Source organism: Odocoileus virginianus, chromosome 8, assembly GCF_023699985.2.
Source record: "Odocoileus virginianus isolate 20LAN1187 ecotype Illinois chromosome 8, Ovbor_1.2, whole genome shotgun sequence".
NCBI lineage: Eukaryota > Metazoa > Chordata > Mammalia > Artiodactyla > Cervidae > Odocoileus > Odocoileus virginianus.
The window spans coordinates 59,490,116-59,511,149 of NC_069681.1; the positions used below are offsets into that span (position 1 = coordinate 59,490,116).

The window sequence follows — 21,034 nt, forward strand, 5'->3', positions numbered from 1 at the left end:
GGAAGAAGAAGAAGGTATCAGTTAAGACGACTAGAGAGCTGTATGAGGGAAAATGGTGCTGTAAAGCAAAGTGAGGACAGAATTTCAGTAATGTCTCTAATACCCATAATGTCATGCCATTGATAGAGTAAGGGACTGAGAAGAAAATATTGACAATCAGGAAGTCACTGGTGATCACTGAGGAAGGGCAAAACTGAAGAAAGGTTGAGAGAGAGCAGAAGGAACAAAGAAGACAGAGAGGGGTTAAGTTTTGAAAGTTATTTACATTAACATGCATAAATTGTGCCTGAGTGCACGCACACACGTGTACACACACACACGGACACACACACAGCTCATTTTTTTGAAGAGAGGTCACAGAAGAAAACAGTAAGTGAAGATACTAAAAAATTCCTGGGTGAAAAAGACTCAAGGAAAAGAAATTCAGATGATCTAACTGTAATAAGGAAAGCTATATGATGGAATGGATGGTTTGCTGGAGTGGAAGTGGCCTTCAATAAAGATAAAGGGAAACAGGATGTAGATATAGAAAAATAAAAATACTGGGCTACAGGTATGTGAACCCTGTTTATGTACAACATGAATCTGTTACACTTGCAAGCATCAAAAAATAACACATTTCCACAAGAAATTTTCAGTATTAACACTGTATCAAAGAATTTTCTCTCCTCTCCTCCCTTTCATTATATATTGATGGAGTAACTACCTGATTATAAGATATTAGGCTAAAGGTGGGAATGTCAAGGAAAGGGTGATGGATGAATTTGGCAACAAAGCCTCGGAGAGTGCTCAGTGAATGTAGTGTTCAGATGACTGATAAGGTCCCAGGCTGTGTTAGGAGGCCACGTGGAGCCAAGGGGTTTGACAGATTGGAAATGCAAAGAGTTTATGAGTACAAATAAAGCACAGATGTGGTGGAAATGAAAAGACTGGGAGGGTGGGAAGAACTGGGAGAGTTGGAAGAGCCGGTGATTAGCGTCAGAGAATGGAATTTTCAAGTTCAAGTGCTTTAAATTTCTTTCCCCCTCAAAGCTACCCCTGAGAAATTCATTTTAATGTGGTTCACTTGTACAACAGTGCTGATGGGGGAGGAGGGATTTACAATGTGATTTGTAATAGCTCTTGAAAGAAAAAATTATAGCCATTTATGAATTTATAAAAGCACACCAGTAAGGGAAAGAGTTTAAACAGTTACAACACCTGTTTGATATGTAAACAGGATATAATTTATAAATAAATCATTGTTTTTCCTTACTTCAGTGGTGACTGGCATTTGGCATGTGCACGCACACACACACATACACACACACACTCATACACATACTCATATGATCTGGTATTGTGAGCCTTTAAAAAGATGGATTAAAGAACAAATTCTAGTATCTTGTCTTGGATCCATGTGATTGAATTTTTTTCCAGAATGAACTATAACGGAGACATCTTGGTTTAAGCCCTTGGCAAATTTAGACACAGAGATGTACTACAATTAAAGTTAATGTTTTGTTCATGTAGTGAATCAGCCGTTCGCAGGGTAAATATGTTTATCAGTACTAAAATAAAATGTTAATTTCTATATAATTCTGCACTGGAACCTCAAAAAATAAGATAATGACTAATTTATATATGTTAAAGGCAATTTCTGGTATTGTTTTGACTCTGTCATGTAACACCCATGAACACTGCTTGTTGTTCCAACAACTTTAAGTCTTTATGAAACTATCACCCATCAACAATTATCCACATGTCCAATTACACTACATATTGTGCATCCATAAATTTATGTTAACACTAACTTCACAAGGGGTAACACACCAACATGAAATGCACACAGACACACAGAAATCTCTGTCTCTCCCAAATTCTTTAACATTACCAAAAAGTAAGTTCTGTTCATTTTTCTCTAGACAATATTACTTTCCAGGGGGTATTTTTCTGCTATCAACAAAAACAGCTTAAGGACTGACAAATCGCACAAGTGACAAAAGGCGGCCAGGATACCTTCACAGGAAGTGAGTCACTGACATCTTCCCCACTCCTTCCTTTCCTCTTCTGTCTTTTCTCTGTGGTTCTCAGATTTCATTCTCTTTCCTGTTTGATTTCTTTTCTTTCTTCCTTTTTACTTTTTAAAGACTTTTGTTAAAGCGGTTTGAGTTTCGACAAGATTAAGCAAAAGTACAGAGTCCCAGATACTCTCTGTCTGCCCCCAACCCCACGGCCATCACCATTTGTTATAATTAATGAACCTACACTGAGACATTATTATCACTCAAAGTCCACAGCTTAAATCACCAAGGGTTCACTCTTGGTGATGTATATTCTACAGGTTTTGACAAATGCATGTTTGTCCCTTGGAATCCACAGGGAACTGGTCTCCAGGATCCCCTATGGATGCTCACGTCCAAAGATGCTCAAGTTGGTTACAGAAAATAGGATGGCATAGTCTTTGCACATAATCTACACATATCCTCTTGTATACTTTAAAATATAGCTAATTACTTATAATACCTAATATGATTATACTATGTAATTATATATGCAATTATATTATGGAAATAGTTGCTAGTGTCAGCAAATTCAAGTTCTGCTCTTCAGAACTTTCTGGATTTTATTTTCCCAAGTATTTTTGATCCACAGTTGGTTGAATTCAATCCATGAGTGTGGAATCTGTGGATATGGAGGACTGACTGTAATCCCATGTATCCACTGTTTACCTCATAAAGAATAGTTTCACTGCCCTAATAACCCCTGCAGTTCTGTCTGTAAATCCCTTCTAATCCCTGGCAACCACTGATCTTTTTACTGTCTTCATAAAATTCCCCTTTTCCAGAGTGTCATACGTTTGGAAACACAGTATGATAGTATGTAGTCTCTTCAGACTGTCTCTGCTTTAAAAGTTACTTTTTCTTCTCCCTTGCTTCCCCCCACCCCCTGTATTAAAGTTACAAAACATAATCTGTCTTAAAAACCAAAAGTAGTCCACTCTGATCAAATTTCAATTAAACAGTTTACTTGGAACTTCGTATTTTACAAATGAGGACAGTGAGACACAGAAGGGTTAAACAACTGACCCAACTTTATACAGCTAGTAAATTACCAAAAATGAGGTTTGCACCCAGTGAGTCTGGCTCTGGTACCATGTGTTTTGCCAGTACTCATTATTACCTCTCAATAACGAAAAGGAAGCAATATAATGTCAGACCAGCCCAGAATGTGGACAGATAAGAATTCCTTTTCCTAATTTAGAAAGATGGTAACGATAACCCTATATGCAAAACAGAAAAAGAGACTCAGATGTATAGAACAGACTTGTGGACTCTGGGAGAAGGCGAGGGTGGGATGTTTCAAGAGAACAGCATCGAAACATATATATTATCTAGGGTGAAACAGATCACCAGCCCAGGTTGGATGCATGAGACAAGTGCTCGGGCCCGGTGCACTGGGAAGACCCAGAGGGATCGGGTGGAGAGGGAGGTGGGAGGGGGGACCGGGATGGGGAATACATGTAAATCCATGGCTAATTCATTTCAATGTATGACAAAAACCACTGCAATGATGTAAAGTAATTAGCCTCCAACTAATAAAAATAAATAGAAAAAAAAAAAAAGAATTCTTTTTCCTTACTTTCCCCCAAATAAAGAATGTGGCTTAGAAGCGTGCATGCACAGGCACACATACAAGTAGTGAAGAAATGTGACCAATTTACCACAAAGAAATATGCTTCACAGCCATTCTCCCATGCTAAAAACATCTGACTGCTTCTACCTGGGCACCCCTGTTGACGTGGGACTTAGACTGTGATGGCTTCCCTGCTGCTTTGGCCACTTTCAGAAGATACATGAGAACCATGGCCCTCATTTTATGTCTTCTGTGTGCCCATGTGGCTGACTATAGGCAGTCACAGTCACTATCCTCTTTCCTGCTTTACTTTCCATTATATAACTTGAGTTCTCCCTTCTATTATATAACTTGAGTATATCTTTTACTTGCAAAAAATTCTTGTTTCTCCGCTCAGTAGAACACAAGTTCCAAAGGGCAAGGGCAGGAATTTTTGTCTGTCTTCTCCACTGATTAGTCCCAGGGCTTAGAACAATGCCCGGCACACAGTTGGCATTCAATACATATTTGCTGGCAGACAATTTCATATCAATACTATCTAACACTTGACAAAATCATTTACTAAAATAGTTCATTTCTTATGCTTGGTTGAATGGCATGGAATAGATTAAAACATTTTATAGTAACATTACCTTTATAGATTTTTCTAACATAGTCCTTTCTGTTGTGAAGCGCCATAAGGAAACACATTTTTTGCGGGGGAAAGTAATATAGTTTCTATAATGTAAAATCCTGCTATTTGTTGGGAGTTTGTCAGGAATAATATCTGCAATTTAGTGATAAAAATGTTAAAACATGAATATGAGGCCTTTGAAAAAAATAAAGTTTGTAACAAGATTTATTTTAAGAAAGGAATCACGCCGGAATTAGAGGGCTGCCTCTTTGGGAAGACAAAGGCTTGATAAAGAAGGTAAATAATGGGGTTCTCTGATTCACAGTCATACATACGTATTCTAAATAATTTGGAGGAAAAGTTACAGACTGAAATTACTCACATCTGTAAATGGTACTAATTCCAACCAATGGAAGAAACCACAGTGAATCTGTTCAAGACTGTTCAAGGGGCAATGCTGAAAAAATGGAAAAAACTGATTGAAAAAGAATAAAAATACAGAAAAGTATAACAACTGCTTCACCATTACACTATTAATTCAAAATGATAGATTAGATTAGCATTGCTCCTAAAGATAATAGATACATACAACTGGGAAGCTTACACATTTTTATATTATAGTCACACCAGATGACTCCCTATTTCTCTAACATACTTTACTCATTTTTACTTCTTCACCTTTCCTCTCTTTTTAACCCCTAAACTGATTTCTTGAGAAGGCTGACTTAAGGAGAAAAAATGTGCTACATGCCTGTCCAGATGAGTGTTTCCACACTGTGGGTTGCAAACAGTATTAAAAGAAAAAAGAAACAGAACAGAATAGGAACTAATAGAATGCAGTAAGGGTATTCGCTGTGTTGGGAAAATCATTTCAGATACACACACACACCTATATATTCACATGCACACAAGCAAAATATATATACATATGTACATACTGGGATGATATTAAGATGCACTTCTTACTATAGGTCACGGTCAAAAAAAGATAAAAGTTATTTGTCCATGTGGTAGTTATATCTTTAATTAAAAAGGATCAAGTTTATATTCAAATAAGTCCAAACCCAAATCTGTTGCAGGTCAACTTTGGAGCCAGTTGACTGAGAGTTTGATCGCTTGGTGAAAAGTGATCTTTTTAGATCAGATCTTTTAGATCTGAGGAGTGGAGGGATCATATGTTACAGTTTGCAGTATGTTACTAAGACAAATACCATATTCACCAGGAACCTGAGTGAACTGGACAGACTTTGCATCTGAGTCATTTTTCTGATTCTTTCATTCTTCTCTGATATTGCTAGCCGTTATTATTATTTATTCACAAAATAATTTTGATTTTATAAAAGTATCTACTTAAAATTTCTAATAAAGACTATGTTATTGGTGCTGTTAATTATCTCATTATATATTACTACTGTTTAACTCTTGCTTTTCTATACAATGATTCAACAAATTAGTTGAATTTTTATCAGTAATTCATGTTCTCTAAACATAAAAGTTCTGGTTATTCTGAAGTTTTTATTAATTTTAAAGTATGCAGTTTTCTATACTGCTCCTAAAATGCTATGTCTGTATGCAATTAAATATACTTTTTCAATTAAGAGTAACTTACCACTCTTTATTTTTTTTTTTTTCCAAGGAATAGAAAGGCTTTAATAAACATGACAAAGGGACTGGGTGAGGGGGAGGAAAACTCTAGATCCAGCCTTTTTCCCATTTCAGTGGCTCAAGAGGAGGAAGGGGGCTCAACCCTGTTCCCAGACCCAGAGGCAGCTGGAGGACCATCCCTGGAAGTCTCCTCCACCCAGCAGAGGAGCTGAGGGGAGAGCAAGAGAGAAGTCCTTGCTGGTGCTGCCAGGAACCCGGAGGCCTGAAGCAGCAAGCTGAGGTCGGGAGAAGCCCGGAATCAGGCAGGAACATCGGAAGTCAGCAGGGTAGACGGACTGAGCAGGTAGGGAAACTCATGGGTCCCCACACAGCATTGTCACAGAGGGGCCCCAGGGTCCGCTGGCTCCAAGGACGGAGACCCACAGGGAGGCGCCCCCGGCTGAGACACTCACAGAGGGGCCCTGACGTTTCCCCTTACCCTGTTCGGCTAAGGTCCGAAGAGGGTCTAGAGGGAGAAGAGAGGACGGGGCCTGGTGGGCAGAGGAGCCTAGGGAGGGAGCGTGGGGGGCACGGGGGCAGGGATGGCGGGGGGCTTCTAGCTGCTGCTCTGCTGCTCCTGCTGGCGGACCAGGTTGGCGATAGGACTAGTGATGCCGCCTATCAAGGTCCAGTACTCGTCAAAGCTGATGCGTCCGTCGTGGTTGGCATCCAGGTTCTGGATGAGCTTGTCAGCAGCCTTTCGGTTCCCCGTGTCCATCAGCATATGGTTGAGCTCTTTCTGAAGCATCTTCCGGAAGCTGCTCTTGCTGATCTTGTTCTTGACCAGGCTGTGCTTGGAGACGTATTTGTAGAAGTTTTCCACCAGGACGACCACCGCCTTCTCCAGCTCCGTGTACGAATCTGCCATCTCACTGCCTCACGCCTCACAGGGCCTGCCTTCTCGGTCCACTTCCTCTCCTGCGGGGCTCTGGGGCCTGGGCTCTGGCACTGCCAAGCAGCTCCCTGCGCTCAGCCCAGCCAGGACTCCTCCCCGCTGCACTCCCAGATTCTGTCCCACTCCCTCCCGGCCCTGCCCAGCGGAGCTGGCTCGGTGGGAAGGTAGTGACTCCTTACCACTCTTTAGATTTGCAGTTTTAGTACCATGCATCTCTTCATAGAAATTACTTATATTATCATTAAAAAATCTTATTATATTCTGTTAAAATTCATTCAGATAGTTCATATCTGAATATTTTCATACAGGCAAAATAAGCATAATGTACTCCAATGATGGAACTACTATTTCTTTTAAAACATGCTATCTTTTTTTAAAATTTATTTTATTTTTATTAGTTGGAGGCTAATTACTTTACAATATTGTAGTGGGTTTTGTCATACATTGACATGAATTAGCCATGGATTTACATGTATTCCCCATCCAGATCCCCCCTCCCACTTCCCTCTCCACCTGATTCCTCTGGGTCTTCCCAGTGCACCAGGCCCGAGCACTTGTCTTATGCATCCAGCCTGGGATGGTGATCTGTTTCACCCTAGATAATATACATGTTTCGATGCTGTTCTCTTGAAACATCTCACCCTCGCCTTCTCCCACAGAGTCCAAAAGTCTGTTCTGTACATCTGTATCTCTTTTTCTGTTTTGCATATAGGGTTATCATTACCATCTTTCTAAATTCCATATATATGTTGTTAGTATGCTGTAATGTTCTTTATCTTTCTGGCTTACTTCACTCTGTATAATGGGCTCCAGTTTCATCCATCTCATTAGAACTGATTCAAATGTATTCTTTTTAATGGCTGAGTAATATTCCATGGTGTATATGTACCACAACTTCCTTATCCATTCGTCCGCTGATGGGCATATATGTTGCTTCCATGTCCTGGCTATTATAAACAGTGCTGCGATGAACACTGGGGTGCACGCATCTCTTTCAGATCTGGTTTCCTTGGTGTGTATGCCCAGAAGTGGGATTGCTGGGTCATATGGCAGTTCTAATTCCAGCTTTTTAAGAAATCTCCACACTGTTTTCCATAGCGGCTGTACTAGTTTGCATTCCCACCAACAGTGTTAGAGGATTCCCTTTTCTCCACACCCTCTCCAGCATTTATTGCTTGTAGACTTTTGGATAGCAGCCATTCTGACTGGTGTGTAATGGTACCTCGTTGTGGTTTTGATTTGCATTTCTCTGATAATGAGTGATGTTGCACATCTTTTCATGTGTTTGTTAGCCATCTGTATGTCTTCCTTGGAGAAATGTCTGTTTAGTTCTTTGGCCCATTTTTTGATTGGGTCATTTATCTTTCTGGAGTTGAGCTACAGGAGTTGCTTGTATATTTTTGAGATTAATCCTTTGTCTGTTGCTTCATAAAACATGCTATCTTTATTAATAAAATATTTATTTCATCAATACTATGGCCCAGAGAAAAATAAATGATATAAAGGGTAAAAAACAAACAAACACCTAAACTGTCAGCATTTACTGAGTGATTTAACATGTCAGTGTGCTAGGTGCTTATTTTAGATTGGGTTATCTCAAATTGTTAGGGCAAACATGGATATAGTATTATTACTCCTACCTTACACATCAAAAAATTGAGGTTTAAATAACTTGCCTAGAGACAGATTAAGTCAGTCTGTCCCACCTGAAAGCCCATGGTTTTCATAATCTAATGGCAAATGAATATAGCAAGATGATTTAAATGCTACAGACATGTAAGATGTTCTGACCTTTATTATACCTTTTTATTACTCAGCTCTTAGTTTTATAGCCATTTTGCCCTAAAACAAAACAAGCCAAAAGAAAAAACTCCACAGTGTTTTTAATAAAGGCTGATGATTCTACTGATCCCATGCAACTGGAGCATTTTTTTTCACGGTGGTGGTGGGTAGAGATGATATATATACTCAGCTCTGGTTCAGTATATAACAAAAAGCATACTTTGTCCCATCAAAACTGGAAACTAATCCTTCAACAAATATCTATTTACTACCTACTAGAAATAAGAACTGTACTAAATGGTGGAAATACTGAGACCAATAAAAACATATATTATAGCTTACAAACAGCCAGGTCACTAATTATATGAATGTGTGGGTGTGTGCACATATATAGGTGTATATATATGAGAGAGAGAGAGAGAGAGAGAGAGGTGGAGAGAGAGGTATGTATGGCATGATGGGGATATGTAAGTCACTTTTACCTGGGGTTCAAAGGAGGCTTAAAAGAATAGGTGATACTTGAAACTGATCTTGAAAGACATGTATCTGTGATGTAGACAAGGGTATGCTGGGCAGAGACCAGAATGTGCAAAAGCATGGTGACATAAAATAGCATGGAACGCTTGGAGAATAACAAGTAAAGCACACATAGTTATGTACGGGGGGGCGCATGGTGGAGTGTGATGTGAGTGTGAGTGTGAGTGTGAGTGTGAGTGTGAGTGTGTGTGTGTGAGTGTGTGTGTGTGTGTATTGTGTAATGTAAGAGGGAACTGGGTGGGTAGACAGGCAAGGCTTGGATAAGGACACTTTTATATATCATTATTCTTAGGAAACAGACGACTCTGACTGTGGAAGAAAGAAAACAGATTTATATTTAGAAACAGCACTCTGGCAACAAGGTGGAGGGCTTAAAGCAAAGAGGACGGTGAAGCAGATGGTTACTAAAATAATCAGATGAGAGATAAAGAGATTGTACCAAGTCAGTGCCACTGAAGCAGGACACTCAGTAGAGAGATGTTCAGAGATGGGGTGAAGTGAGCAGGGAGGACTTGGTATTTGCTGAATTTTCCTTCTGTACTGTTTGAATTATGACTATATATATTTCCACATTAAAACTGGCTTAGTGAAAAAGGGTACTTCATGCTGAAGCCATAAAACAAGATGAGGTAAGATGCACATCTTAGTAAGAAGAACAGTGATAGAACTCTGGGGTTTGTTGACATTGATGGAACAGAGAAACAAAAGGAAATGCAGGAGACTGCAAAGTAGGAGGGTAACAAAGTGGGTGCAGTGGGAGCAAAGGACACATTATTTGGTGGAGGAGGTGGATGTAAGCAAGGACATGGGGAGAAAAAGATAACACAAGATAAGCATGACAAATAGGTTAGGATGGAATCGGGCTTCTATGGCCATGCTAAAAAATTGGCCATGCTAAAGAATCTGGACATTTTCTGGGAGGAGATGGACATTTTAAAACAGGAAATACTTTTCGGATCCGCCATCTGCGGTGGAACCGCCGCCAAGATGCAGATTTTCGTGAAGACCCTGACGGGGAAGACCATCACTCGCGAGGTCGAACCCTCGGATACAATAGGAAATGTAAAGGCCAAGATCCAGGATAAGGAAGGAATTCCTCCCGACCAGCAAAGACTGATCTTTGCTGGCAAGCAACTGGAAGATGGACGTACCTTGTCTGACTACAACATTCGAAAGGAGTCCACTCTTCATCTAGTGTTGAGACTTCGTGGTGGTGCTAAGAAAAGGAAGAAGAAGTCTTACACCACTCCCAAGAAGAACAAGCATAAGAGAAAGAAGGTTAAATTGGCTGTTCTGAAATACTATAAGGTGGATGAGAATGGCAAAATCAGTCGCTTTCACCGGGAGTGTCCCTCAGATGAATGTGGTGATGGAGTTTTTATGGCCAGTCACTTCGACAGACATTACTGTGGCAAATGTTGTCTGACCTATTGTTTCAACAAACCAGAAGACAAGTAATTGTATATTGGCTAATAAAGATATGAGCTAACATTTAAAAAAACAAAAACAAAAACAAACAAACAAACAAAAAACAGGAAATAATGATCTACAGCCTAGAGGAGAGTTTTGGGTGGAAGAAAGACTTTTGATGGACTGATGAATTAAACTGTATTTGAGAGGACATATGTATACCTGTGGCTGATTCATGTTGACGTATGGCAGAGGCTAACAATATTGTAAAGCAATTATCCTCCAATTAAAAAATAGGAGAGAGAGAGAGAAAAAGAAGTGGTACATACATACAATGGAATACTACTCAGCCATAAAAAGAACATTTTGCCACGTGCAACAACATGGACGGATTTAGAGGTTATTGATGCTAAGTGAAATAAGTCAGAGGAAGACAAATACTATATGCCATCACTTGTATGTGGAATCCAAAAAATAAAACAAACTAATGAATATAACTAAAAGAAGACAGACTCATAGATACAGAGAACAAAGTAGTGGTTACCATCAGGGAGAGGGAAAGGGAGAGTAGGCATTAGCAGGTACAAACTAGTATGTAAAAAATAAATAAGCCATGAGGAGATACTGTAAAATACAGGGAATATAACCAATATATTATTAACTATAAATGAAATAAACCTTTAAAAACTGTGAAAAAATTGTAAGCAACATAGTACTTCATCCAAATGTTTACTTTCTAAGCTCTGCATTTCTACTGGTGAAATAAAAGCACTAGTCTTTATGAAAGAATTTTAAGTATCAACAAACTTTCAGGAAAACACCTTAGGAAGCAAAGGGACTCAATAAATCAAATTAGTTTTCATCTTTTCTATGAAACTGAGATACATCTTAGAATCACTATTGGCTCTGCTTGCACATCAACAAATCTGGTCTTAGTTGTTTACACTGTAGTTTCAATTGAGTTCTGGCTAATCCTTCACTGGTTGAGTTTTAACTGCCATAAAAATGTCTTCAGAAAGATGATAATGTGATTCACCAGTAAAACAAAGTTGGTGTTAAAAGAAAAGCGCAGAAACAGAATTGTGTAATATATGATAAAAATCATTGTCTAAAGTCTAAAAGAATGTCTAAAATTAGAAGAAAAATTGAAGTGATAATAAAGCGCTGGATCACAGTTTAACTGGCAGCATCATCTACTTTCGACTTTTGGCATGCTTGCTCAGTTGCTCCCCCGTGGACTCTCTTTGCAACCCCATGGCCTGCAGTCCTCCAGGCTCCTCTGTCCATGGAAGTTTTCAGGCAAGAAGACTGGAGTGGGTTGCCGTTTCCTCTCCGGGGGATCTTCCTGACCCAGGGATCGAACCCATTTCTCCTGCACTGCAGGCAGATTCTTTACCACTGAGCCACCTGGGAAGCCCTTTGACTCTTCGGTGATACAAAAAATAGCGGAACTTCTTTTTTTCCCTTTCATATTAGTGGAGTCTTAGAAATATGCTGGGAAAGGTTGACTGTGTAGTTTTAGGGCTGGGGTTGGCATGTGAATCTCCTCCTTTAAAATGCTGAGGTGGGGCTCTAGGAGTTGTGTGTACTACAGACTCCTTCCTAGAGCTTGGGCTCAACCAGAATGCTAGTGGAACAACCCTCCCAATTTCTCAAGTCAGGTACTCAGAGGACAGATGTAAATGTTCTTCTCATATAGATACATACATTTATTATGTTTGTAGAAATCATGTTTCCTAAGGTCACTGGTAGACACTAAAACATACTGGCAAGTATTACGAAGACTCCATCAAGTAAAAACTCCTTCTGTCACATAATTTTTACTTTAGGGCAGACTTTAGACACCCTTCCTATTTCCTTTTCTCAGTATTAATGTTTCAAAATCCCACATTACATTTGTAGATGCTCTGAATTTTTCCTACAGCAAATCCCTTTTCTGATATTCTCTAACACTTCCATATTTCTTTAATATACTTCTTCTTGGTAAAGAAATGGAGGCAGTGAGGAAGAAAGGGGGGGGGAGAGAGAGAGAGAGAGAGAGAGAGAGAGAGCGGGTATCATATACACACAGTAAGTAATTCAAACCTCAGAGAGGGACTATTAACTGAAAGACTCTCTTCCATCCATCCTGGAGCCTCAGTGGCTTTTCCACAATAATAACCAACATCAGTGACACCTTTTGGTGTGCATCATTCCCAATGTCTCCATGCATGTAGCATAAAAATACTGAAGCATGTATGTATGGGTCTTCATGTATATGTATGTACACACTAGGCAATGAAATTTTGGGTATAAAGAATACTGCTGGAATGTAATCTTTGTTTATAGATACATTTAAAAGATAGGATTCTGCTACTTATCTTTATAATCTTTATAAAGCTACCTATGTTTGGTGGATGGGTTAAGTCAATGATCTATCTAATGGGTCAACATTTTCTTCATACCTATTATGAGTTAGAAAATATATTGATCACCAAATCTATGCCTTTAAAAAATCTTATATAAGTTGAAATGAATCCAAACAATTAAAAAAATGCATGCAGTAACAATTAGTTGTTCCTCACTTCTACTCCCAGTCCCAGTGGTAAGCACTGCCTGGTTAGAGAGACAAACACAGGTGGTCCTGCAGGTTCACATCCTCTTCCACTAGAACAGGCTCATAGGAGCAGTAACTCTCCCTCTTCCACTGGGACACAGTCACTGAGATGTTCCCTACCCTCTTTTTTTTAAAAATTTATTATTTGGCTGCACCATGTCTCAGCTGCAACATGCAGGGTCTTTAATTGCAGCATGTGGACTCTTAGTTGTGGCACATGGGATCTAGTTCCCCTACCAGGGATCGAACCCCAGGTCCCCTGCATTGGGAGTCTTAGCCACTGGACCATAAGGAAAGTCCTTCCTATTATCCTCTTTCACTTTAAATGTGCACGGTGTTTTGGGATCTCTATCACAGGCCTATCTGTGGTACATCCAGACCTTCTATGCTAGGTCTAAGCTCACTTATCTGTGGGAAGAGAACTTAGATGTTGGTATACACTCTGTTAATTCTGTGATTTTAAGTTTACCCAAATAAAGTTTATTTTATATTCATGATGAAAATCACTACAGACAGTGACTGCAGTCATGAAATTAAAAGATGCTTGCTCCTTGGATGAAAAACTATAACAAACCTAGACAGCGTATTTAAAAGCAGAGACATCACTTTGTCAACAAAGGTCTGTATACTCAAAGCTATGGCTTTTCCAGTAGTTATGTATGGATGTGAGAGTTGGACCATAAAGAAGCTTGAGTGCCGAAGCACTGCTTTCGAACTGTGACACTGGAGAAGACTCTTGAGAGTCCCTTGGACAGCAAAGAGATCAAACCAGTCAATCCTAAAGGAAATCAACCCTGAATATTCATTGGAAGGACTGATGCTGAAGCTGAAGCTCCAATACTTTGGCTGCCTGATGCAAAGAACTGACTCATTGGAAAAGACCCTGGTGCTGGGAAGGACTCAGGGCAAGAGGAGAAGGCTGTGACAGAGGATGAGATGGTTGGAAGGCATCACTGACTCAGTGGACATGAGTTTGAACAAACCCCAAGACATGGTGAAGGACAGGGAAGCCTGGCATGCTGTAGTTCAAGGGATTGTAGTCGGATATAACTTAGCAACTGAACAACGACAACAAGAATGTATGTATACTGGTATTTGTGTGCCTTTGGCATGACAGTTGTCTGTCTTCTAAACTTTTTTTCTAGGCTTTAACAGAAATACAACCTCACCCTTTACACACATACACACACACACACACACACACACACACACACACTAAAATCCAAATAGAGGAACATAATATATAATATTCTGCAATCTTCCTTTAAAAAAATTTATCAAGACTGCATGAATGTTTCTTATAGTTAGTACATACAGATTTGCTTTACTCTAACTATGCATCTTGCAATCTCTCTGAAATCTAGCAACCTAAAGTTTTGTAACAAATCACCTGGATTTCATCAAGTGCCTCCTAGGTACAAAATTCCAGGCAACTAAATCTTGCCATTTGGTCACTTGAGATTGTGCACGTTCTTTTCAAAGTCAATTTTCCAAAATTAAGTTAGCTATAACAGATAAATATGTAAGTGCTTACAGCAGAAAGCAAGGCCTGAGTGAAGGAGGCTGTGCACACTAAGGCGGCAAGGCCACATGCCCCTTTGGTTCATCAGTGGCTGAATAAAGAGGGTGTTTGATAAACACTTACTAAATGACTGCAAAGCACAAGAATCAGGGTTTAAGGTGGTGAGTGAAGACTAGTTCTTGGGGGTGGTAAAATGGCATGCTTTAAAATTTAGCCTAGATTTTCTACTGTTTAATAACATCAACACTCCACTAACTTGGTGGTTTCCTGGGAGTTAGGTGGGCATATATATACACACAAAAAAGGAAACCAATTAACCTTTTTTTCGTTTGCCCTGGACCAGCTAATGAAGTATCGGTATGAAGACACTGGGCATCAAGCAGTGAAGGATGTCAAGGACCCCTGAGACACAGGAAGCAAAGTGAGCCCACTCCTACAAGCGCCCCATTTTCCTGCACAGAGAGAGGGTGCAGGGGGGTGTAGGGTGGGTGAACCGAGGCAGAGTCTGCCAAACTCCCTGAGTCGAGGAGCTGTTGCGAGAAGAACTCGAGGTGGTTACAGTTCACCTGGAAGAGTAGTGAATAAAAGAGCTGTGTAGAGAATGAACACTAAACTCTGCATATTCACTTGAGCACTGAACAGTGCGCGTGTGTAAAGGACCCACCAGACACTGAGACAGGGGAACCACCGAAAAGATAAAAGGACAATCTCTGAGGATCACACAGGCCAGGGACACTACTATCCCAACAGCTAAAACAAGGAACCTACTGATTCATAAAACACAGGGTACAGTACTCAACTGGCTTCCCATGTGGTGCAGTGTTAAAGAATCTGCCTGCCAATGAAGGAGATGTGGGTTCAATCCCGGGGTCAGGAAGATCCCCTGAAGGAGGAAATAGCAACCCACTCCAGTATTCTTGCCTGGAAAATCCCATGGACAGAGGAGGCTGGCGGGCTACAGTTCATGGTGTTGCAAAGAGTTGGATATGACTGAACACACACATATACTTTGTACTCAAAAGACTTTGGTCTCATCAGTGGGGGAAAAATTAGCCTTAAGATGAACCCTTCTTTGCTTTTATAAAAGGTTAACAGCAAGACTTGAAAGAATCAAACATTTTCTAAGAAATATAATCATGTTTCTGAGAAAAAAGCTTACAGAAACTTAAAGAAATTCCAAAATATTTAGCTGTAAGATAAAATTCACAATGTCTGGCATCCATTAAAAAATTAGCAGGCATGCAGAGAAGCAGGACAATATGATATGTAATGAGATAAATCAATCAATAAATGACACAATAATAGAATTACTAGATAAGGGTATCTTATACAGTAATTATTTAAACTGTATTTCATATGCCCAAGAAATTAAATTTTGAAAAAAAAGCTTAAATAAAAAGCTGGAAGATACAAAAAAAGATCCAAACTGAACTTCTACAAATGAAAACTACAATATGTGAAATAAAACACAGTGGACTGGATTAACAGCAGATTACATATTAGAGAAGAAAATATTACTGCACTTGAAGACTTAGTAAGATAAACTATTCAAAAGGAAAGGCCAAAAAAAAGTAAGTAAGAAAGAACAGAACATCATTTGTTCTCTTGTAGGACAACCTCAAGCAGGCAAATATATGTGCAATAGAGTCTCCAAAGGGAAGAGAGAGAAAAGGATAGAAAAAAATATTTGAGGAAATAATGGATGAAACATTTTCCAAATTTGATGATCATATTACAGAGAAATCATCAAATTTGCAAATGTTTGATGATCTTATTACATAGAAAGCTTCCTTTGTGGCTCAGCTGGTAAAGAATCTGCCTGTAATGTGGGAAACTTGGATTTGATCCCTGGGTTGAGAAGATCCTCCGGAGAAGGGAAAGGCTACCCACTCCAGTATTCTAGCCTGGAGAATTCCATGGACTGTATAGTCCATGGGGTCACAAAGAGTTGGACACGACTGAGTGACCTTCACTCACTATTCACTCCCTCACTCATTACATAGAAAAGAAGTCTGAACAAACCCAGGCACAGGAAACATGAACAACAGCAGGTCACATCATAGTCAAACTGGCTAAACCTAGTGAAAGGAAAATCTTAAAGTAACCAGAAAAATAAGACGTATTTCCTAGACAGGAACAACAATAAAGAAGACAGGGCATTTCTTGGCAAAAACAAGACAAACTAGGAGAAAGTGGAGCAACATCTTTCAAGTACTGAATATGAGAGAGGAAAAAAGTCAACCTTGAATTCTCACCTAGGGAAAATATCTTTCAAAAACAAAGATAAAAACAAACAAACAAAACAAATATGAACCCAGCAATTCTACTCTTAGGTGTATACTAAAAAAAAAAACCACAATTCAAATAGCTAAACGTAGAGTGCTTGTCCTTGAATGTTCACAGCAGCACTATTTACAGTCAAAAGTTGGAAATGACCCAAACGGCCATTAATGGATGAATGGAAAAACAAAATGTGACATGTCTGGAAATTTGTTTATTAGTAGTAACCATTTCATTATGTTTATACATATCATGTTGTATATCTTAAATATATATATAATCTAAATTTAAAAATAATTAAAAAGCAAAATGAAAAAACATAAATAAAAATTCAAGCTGTGAAACTTCCGAAAGTGAAGCACAAGAAACATAAGACAGATAACTTGAACTTCATCAAAATTAAAAACTTTTGTGATAGAAGGAACTAATAAGAAAGCAAAAGACAACCCACAGAATGAGAGAAAATATTTGTAAATCATATAGCTAAAAGAATTTAATATCCAAATATATAAAGAAAATTTATGACTCAACAACAAAAAGACAAACTACTCAATTTAAAAATAGGCAAGGACTTTCGACAGACATTTCTCCAAAGCTCATTTCTGATCAGTTGCTCAGTCATGTCTGAGCACACTAGGCTTCCCTGTTCATCACCAACTCCTGGAGCTTACTCAAACTCATGTCCATCAAGTCAGTGATGCCACCCAACCATCTCATCCTCTGTCATCCCCTTCTCCTCCTGCCTTCAATCTTTCCCAGCATCAGGGTCTTCTCTAATGAGTTAGTTCTTTGCATCAGGTGGCCAAAGTATTGAAGATTCAGCTTCAGCATCAGTCCTTCCAATGAATATTTAGGATTGATTCCCTGTAGGATGGACTGGTTGGATCTCCTTGCAGTCCAAGGGACTCTCCAGAGTCTTCTCCATCACCACAGTTCGAAAGCATCAATTCTTCGGTGTTCACTTTCTTTATAGTCTGACATCCATACAGGACTACTGGAAAAACCATAGCTTTGACTAGACGGACCTCTGTCAGCAAAGCAATGTCTCTGCTTTTTAATATGCTGTCTAGGTTGGTCATAGTTTTTCTTCCAAGGAGCAAGAGTCTTAATTTCATGACTGCAGTCACCATCTGCAGTGATTTTGGAGCCCCCCCAAAACATTCTCTCACTGTTTCCACTGCTTCCCCATCTATTTGCCATGAAGTGATGGGACCAGATGCCATGCTCTTAGTTTTCTGAATGTTGAGTTTTAAGCCAACCTTTTCACTCTCCTCAAGAGGTTTTTTAGTTCTATTTCACTTTCTGCCATAAGGGTGGTACCATCTGCAATCTGAGGTTATTGATATTTCTCCCAGCAATCTTGATTCCAGCTTGTGCTTCCTCCAGCCCAGCATTCCTCATGATATACTCTGCATATAAGTTAAATAAGCAGGGTGACAATATATAGGCTTGACGTACTCCTTTCCCAATTTGGAACCAGTCAGTTGTTTCATGTCCAGTTCGAATTGTTGCTTCTTGACCTGCATACAGATTTCTCAGGAGGCAGGTAAGGTATTCCCATCTCTTTCAGAATTTTCCAGCTTGTTGTGATCCACACAGTCAAAGGCTTCAGCATAGTCAATGAAGCAGAAGTAGAGGTTTTTCTGGAACTATCTTGCTTTTTCTATGATCCAGTGGATGTTGTATTGGCAATTTGATCTCAGATTCCTCTGCCTTTTCTAAAGCCAGCTTGAACATCTGGAAATTCACTGTTCACATACTGTTGAAGCCTGGCTTGGAGGATTTTGAGCATTACTTTGCTAGCATGTGAGATGAGTGCAGTTATACGGTAGTTTGAACATTCTTTGGCATTGCCTTTCTTTTGGTATTGGAATGAAAACTGACCTTTTCCAGTCCTGTGGCCACTGCTGAATTTTCCAAATTTGCTGGCATATTGAGTGCAGCACTTTAACAGCATCTTCTTCTAGGATTTGAAATAGCTCAACTGGAATTCCATCACCTCCACTGCTTTGTTCATAGTGATGCTTTCCTAAGGCCCACTCGACTTCACATTCCAGGATGTCTGGCTCTAGGTGAGTGATCACGCCATCGTGGTTATTTGGGTCATGAAGATCTTTCTTGTATAGTTCTTCTGTGTATTTTTGCCACCTCTTCTTAATATCTTCTGCTTCTGTTAGGTCCATACCATTTCTGTCCTTTATTGAGCCCATCTTTACATGAAATGTTCCCTTGGTATCTCTAATTTTCTTGAAGAGGTCTTTAGTCTTTCCCATTCTGTTGTTTTCCTCTATTTTTTGTGCACTGAATACTGGGAAAGGCTTTCTTATCTTTCCTTGCTATTCTTTGGAACTCTGCATTCAAATGGGTATATATTTCTTCAAAAAAGATATACTAATGGCCAATAAACACACAAAATAATGCTTAGCATCATTAATTATAAGGTTAATACAAACTGAAATCACAATGAGACACCATTTCACACCCACTAAGATGGCTAGAATTTAGAAAAACCCAGAAAACAGAAAATAGGCATTGGCAAGAATGTTAGCAACTGGACCCTGAACATTACTGATGGGAATGTAAATGGTGCAGTTGCTGTGAAAAACAGTTCCCTGGTTCCTCAAAAAGTTAACAGAATTACCATGTCACCCAGTAATTCCACTCTTAGGTATGCACTCATAACTGAAAATATGTGTTCAAACAAATAAAAATGTACATGAATGCTCAGGGCTATCTACAATAGGCAAATGATGGAAATGATAAATGTCCACCACTGGTGAACAGATAAACAAAATGTGAAGTATTTGTATAGTGGAATATTACTCAGCCATAAAAAATTAAGTACAGATAGACAGTGCAACATATTAATATATGAACCTTGAAAACATTATGCTGAGAGAAGTCAGACACACAAAGGCACATTTTGCATGATTCCATTTATATGAAGCATGTAGAACCGGCAAATCCATAGAGACAGAAAGCACATTAGAGGTTCCCAGGGGCTGGAGGGAAGGGAGACTGAGGAGTGAGCGCTGAGTGCGTTCACGTTTCTCCTGGGTGACATGAATGTTCTGAAAGTAAATAGTGGTGATGATTGTACATTACAAACATAACAAAATCTATTGAACTGTACAATTTAAAATATTTAAAATGGTGAATTTTATGTTACATGAATTTTACTCCAATAAAAAAAGAAAAGGGCTTCCCTGATAGCTCAGCTGGTAAAGAATCTGCCTGCAATGCAGGAGACCCCAGTTCTATTCCTGGGTCGGGGAGATCCGCTGGAGAAGGGATAAGGCTATGCACTCCAGTATTCTTGGGCTTCCCCTGTGGTTCAGCCGGTAAAGAATCTGCCTGCAATGTGGGAGACCTGGGTTTGATCCCTGAGTCGGGAAGATCCCCTGGAGAAGGGAAAGGCTACCCAGTGAACCCTTCCAGTTTATTTTTGGCTGTAGCAGCATAATGGAGAAATGTTTTAGTCTTTACTCTTGTTAAGAATAGATAGTCAGAAATGTTAAAAAAAAAAAAAAAGACCAAAAAACCCAAACAACAAAAAGATAAAATAACATTTTGTAACATACAGAAGTGAAAAGAATTTATCTCCAGCAGACCTACTTTATAAATATTGTTAAAAGAATTATATCAACCAGAAGCAATATGATGCCAGATGGAAATTTGGATTTACACAAAGGAATAAAGAACACCTTTGTTGAAGATCAGTTAAAAATCTATGTGTGAGTCTGTCCCTGGTCTCTCTGTTCCAGTTATCTTTGTCTTTATGTCATTACCACATCATCTTCATTACTGCAGCTTTATAATGTCTTGAAAGTAGATGTTACTAGTCCTCCAATTTTGTTCAAAGCTTTTTGGCTCTTCTGTGTCCTTTCCACACAAACATTAAAAATGGATCATAAATTTAAACTATGAAAGATCTACAGGACTACACAGACAAAAACTCTAACCACAAGTTAGGCAAAGATATTTTAGATACAACATAGAAAACACAGTCTAAAAAAGAGTGAACTGAAAAAATGGACAAGATAAAAACTTCTGCTCTTTGAAAATCAGCATTAAGAGATGGAAAGACAGGCCATGGAGTGGGAGAAAATATGTGGAAACCATAGAGCTGATAAGAGACTT

The 21,034-nt window shown here is 39.2% G+C and overlaps 3 protein-coding genes across 4 annotated transcripts in view; 1 reads left to right on the top strand and 2 right to left on the bottom strand.

The window, feature by feature from the left end:
* PIBF1 (progesterone immunomodulatory binding factor 1) overlaps window positions 1–21,034 on the bottom strand; it is a 230,739-nt gene that overhangs the window by 48,353 nt on the left and 161,352 nt on the right. The window lies entirely within an intron of this gene.
* LOC110143097 (protein S100-A16) lies at window positions 5,843–6,887 on the bottom strand. Its single transcript, XM_020902644.2, has one exon. The coding sequence runs from the start codon at window positions 6,738–6,740 to the stop codon at window positions 6,429–6,431; it is 312 nt and encodes a 103-aa protein (XP_020758303.2). The 5' UTR covers window positions 6,741–6,887; the 3' UTR covers window positions 5,843–6,428.
* LOC110143096 (ubiquitin-ribosomal protein eS31 fusion protein-like) lies at window positions 10,038–10,577 on the top strand. The gene has a single exon (XM_070471585.1). It carries the CDS (start codon window positions 10,074–10,076, stop codon window positions 10,542–10,544), a length of 471 nt encoding a protein of 156 aa, XP_070327686.1. The 5' UTR covers window positions 10,038–10,073; the 3' UTR covers window positions 10,545–10,577.

What these genes read in the sequence shown, in the direction of transcription:
- LOC110143096 (XM_070471585.1), top strand. Translation starts at nt 10,074, where the DNA reads ATGCAGATTTTCGTGAAGACCCTGACGGGGAAGACCATCACTCGCGAG.
- LOC110143097 (XM_020902644.2), bottom strand. Translation starts at nt 6,740, where the DNA reads ATGGCAGATTCGTACACGGAGCTGGAGAAGGCGGTGGTCGTCCTGGTG.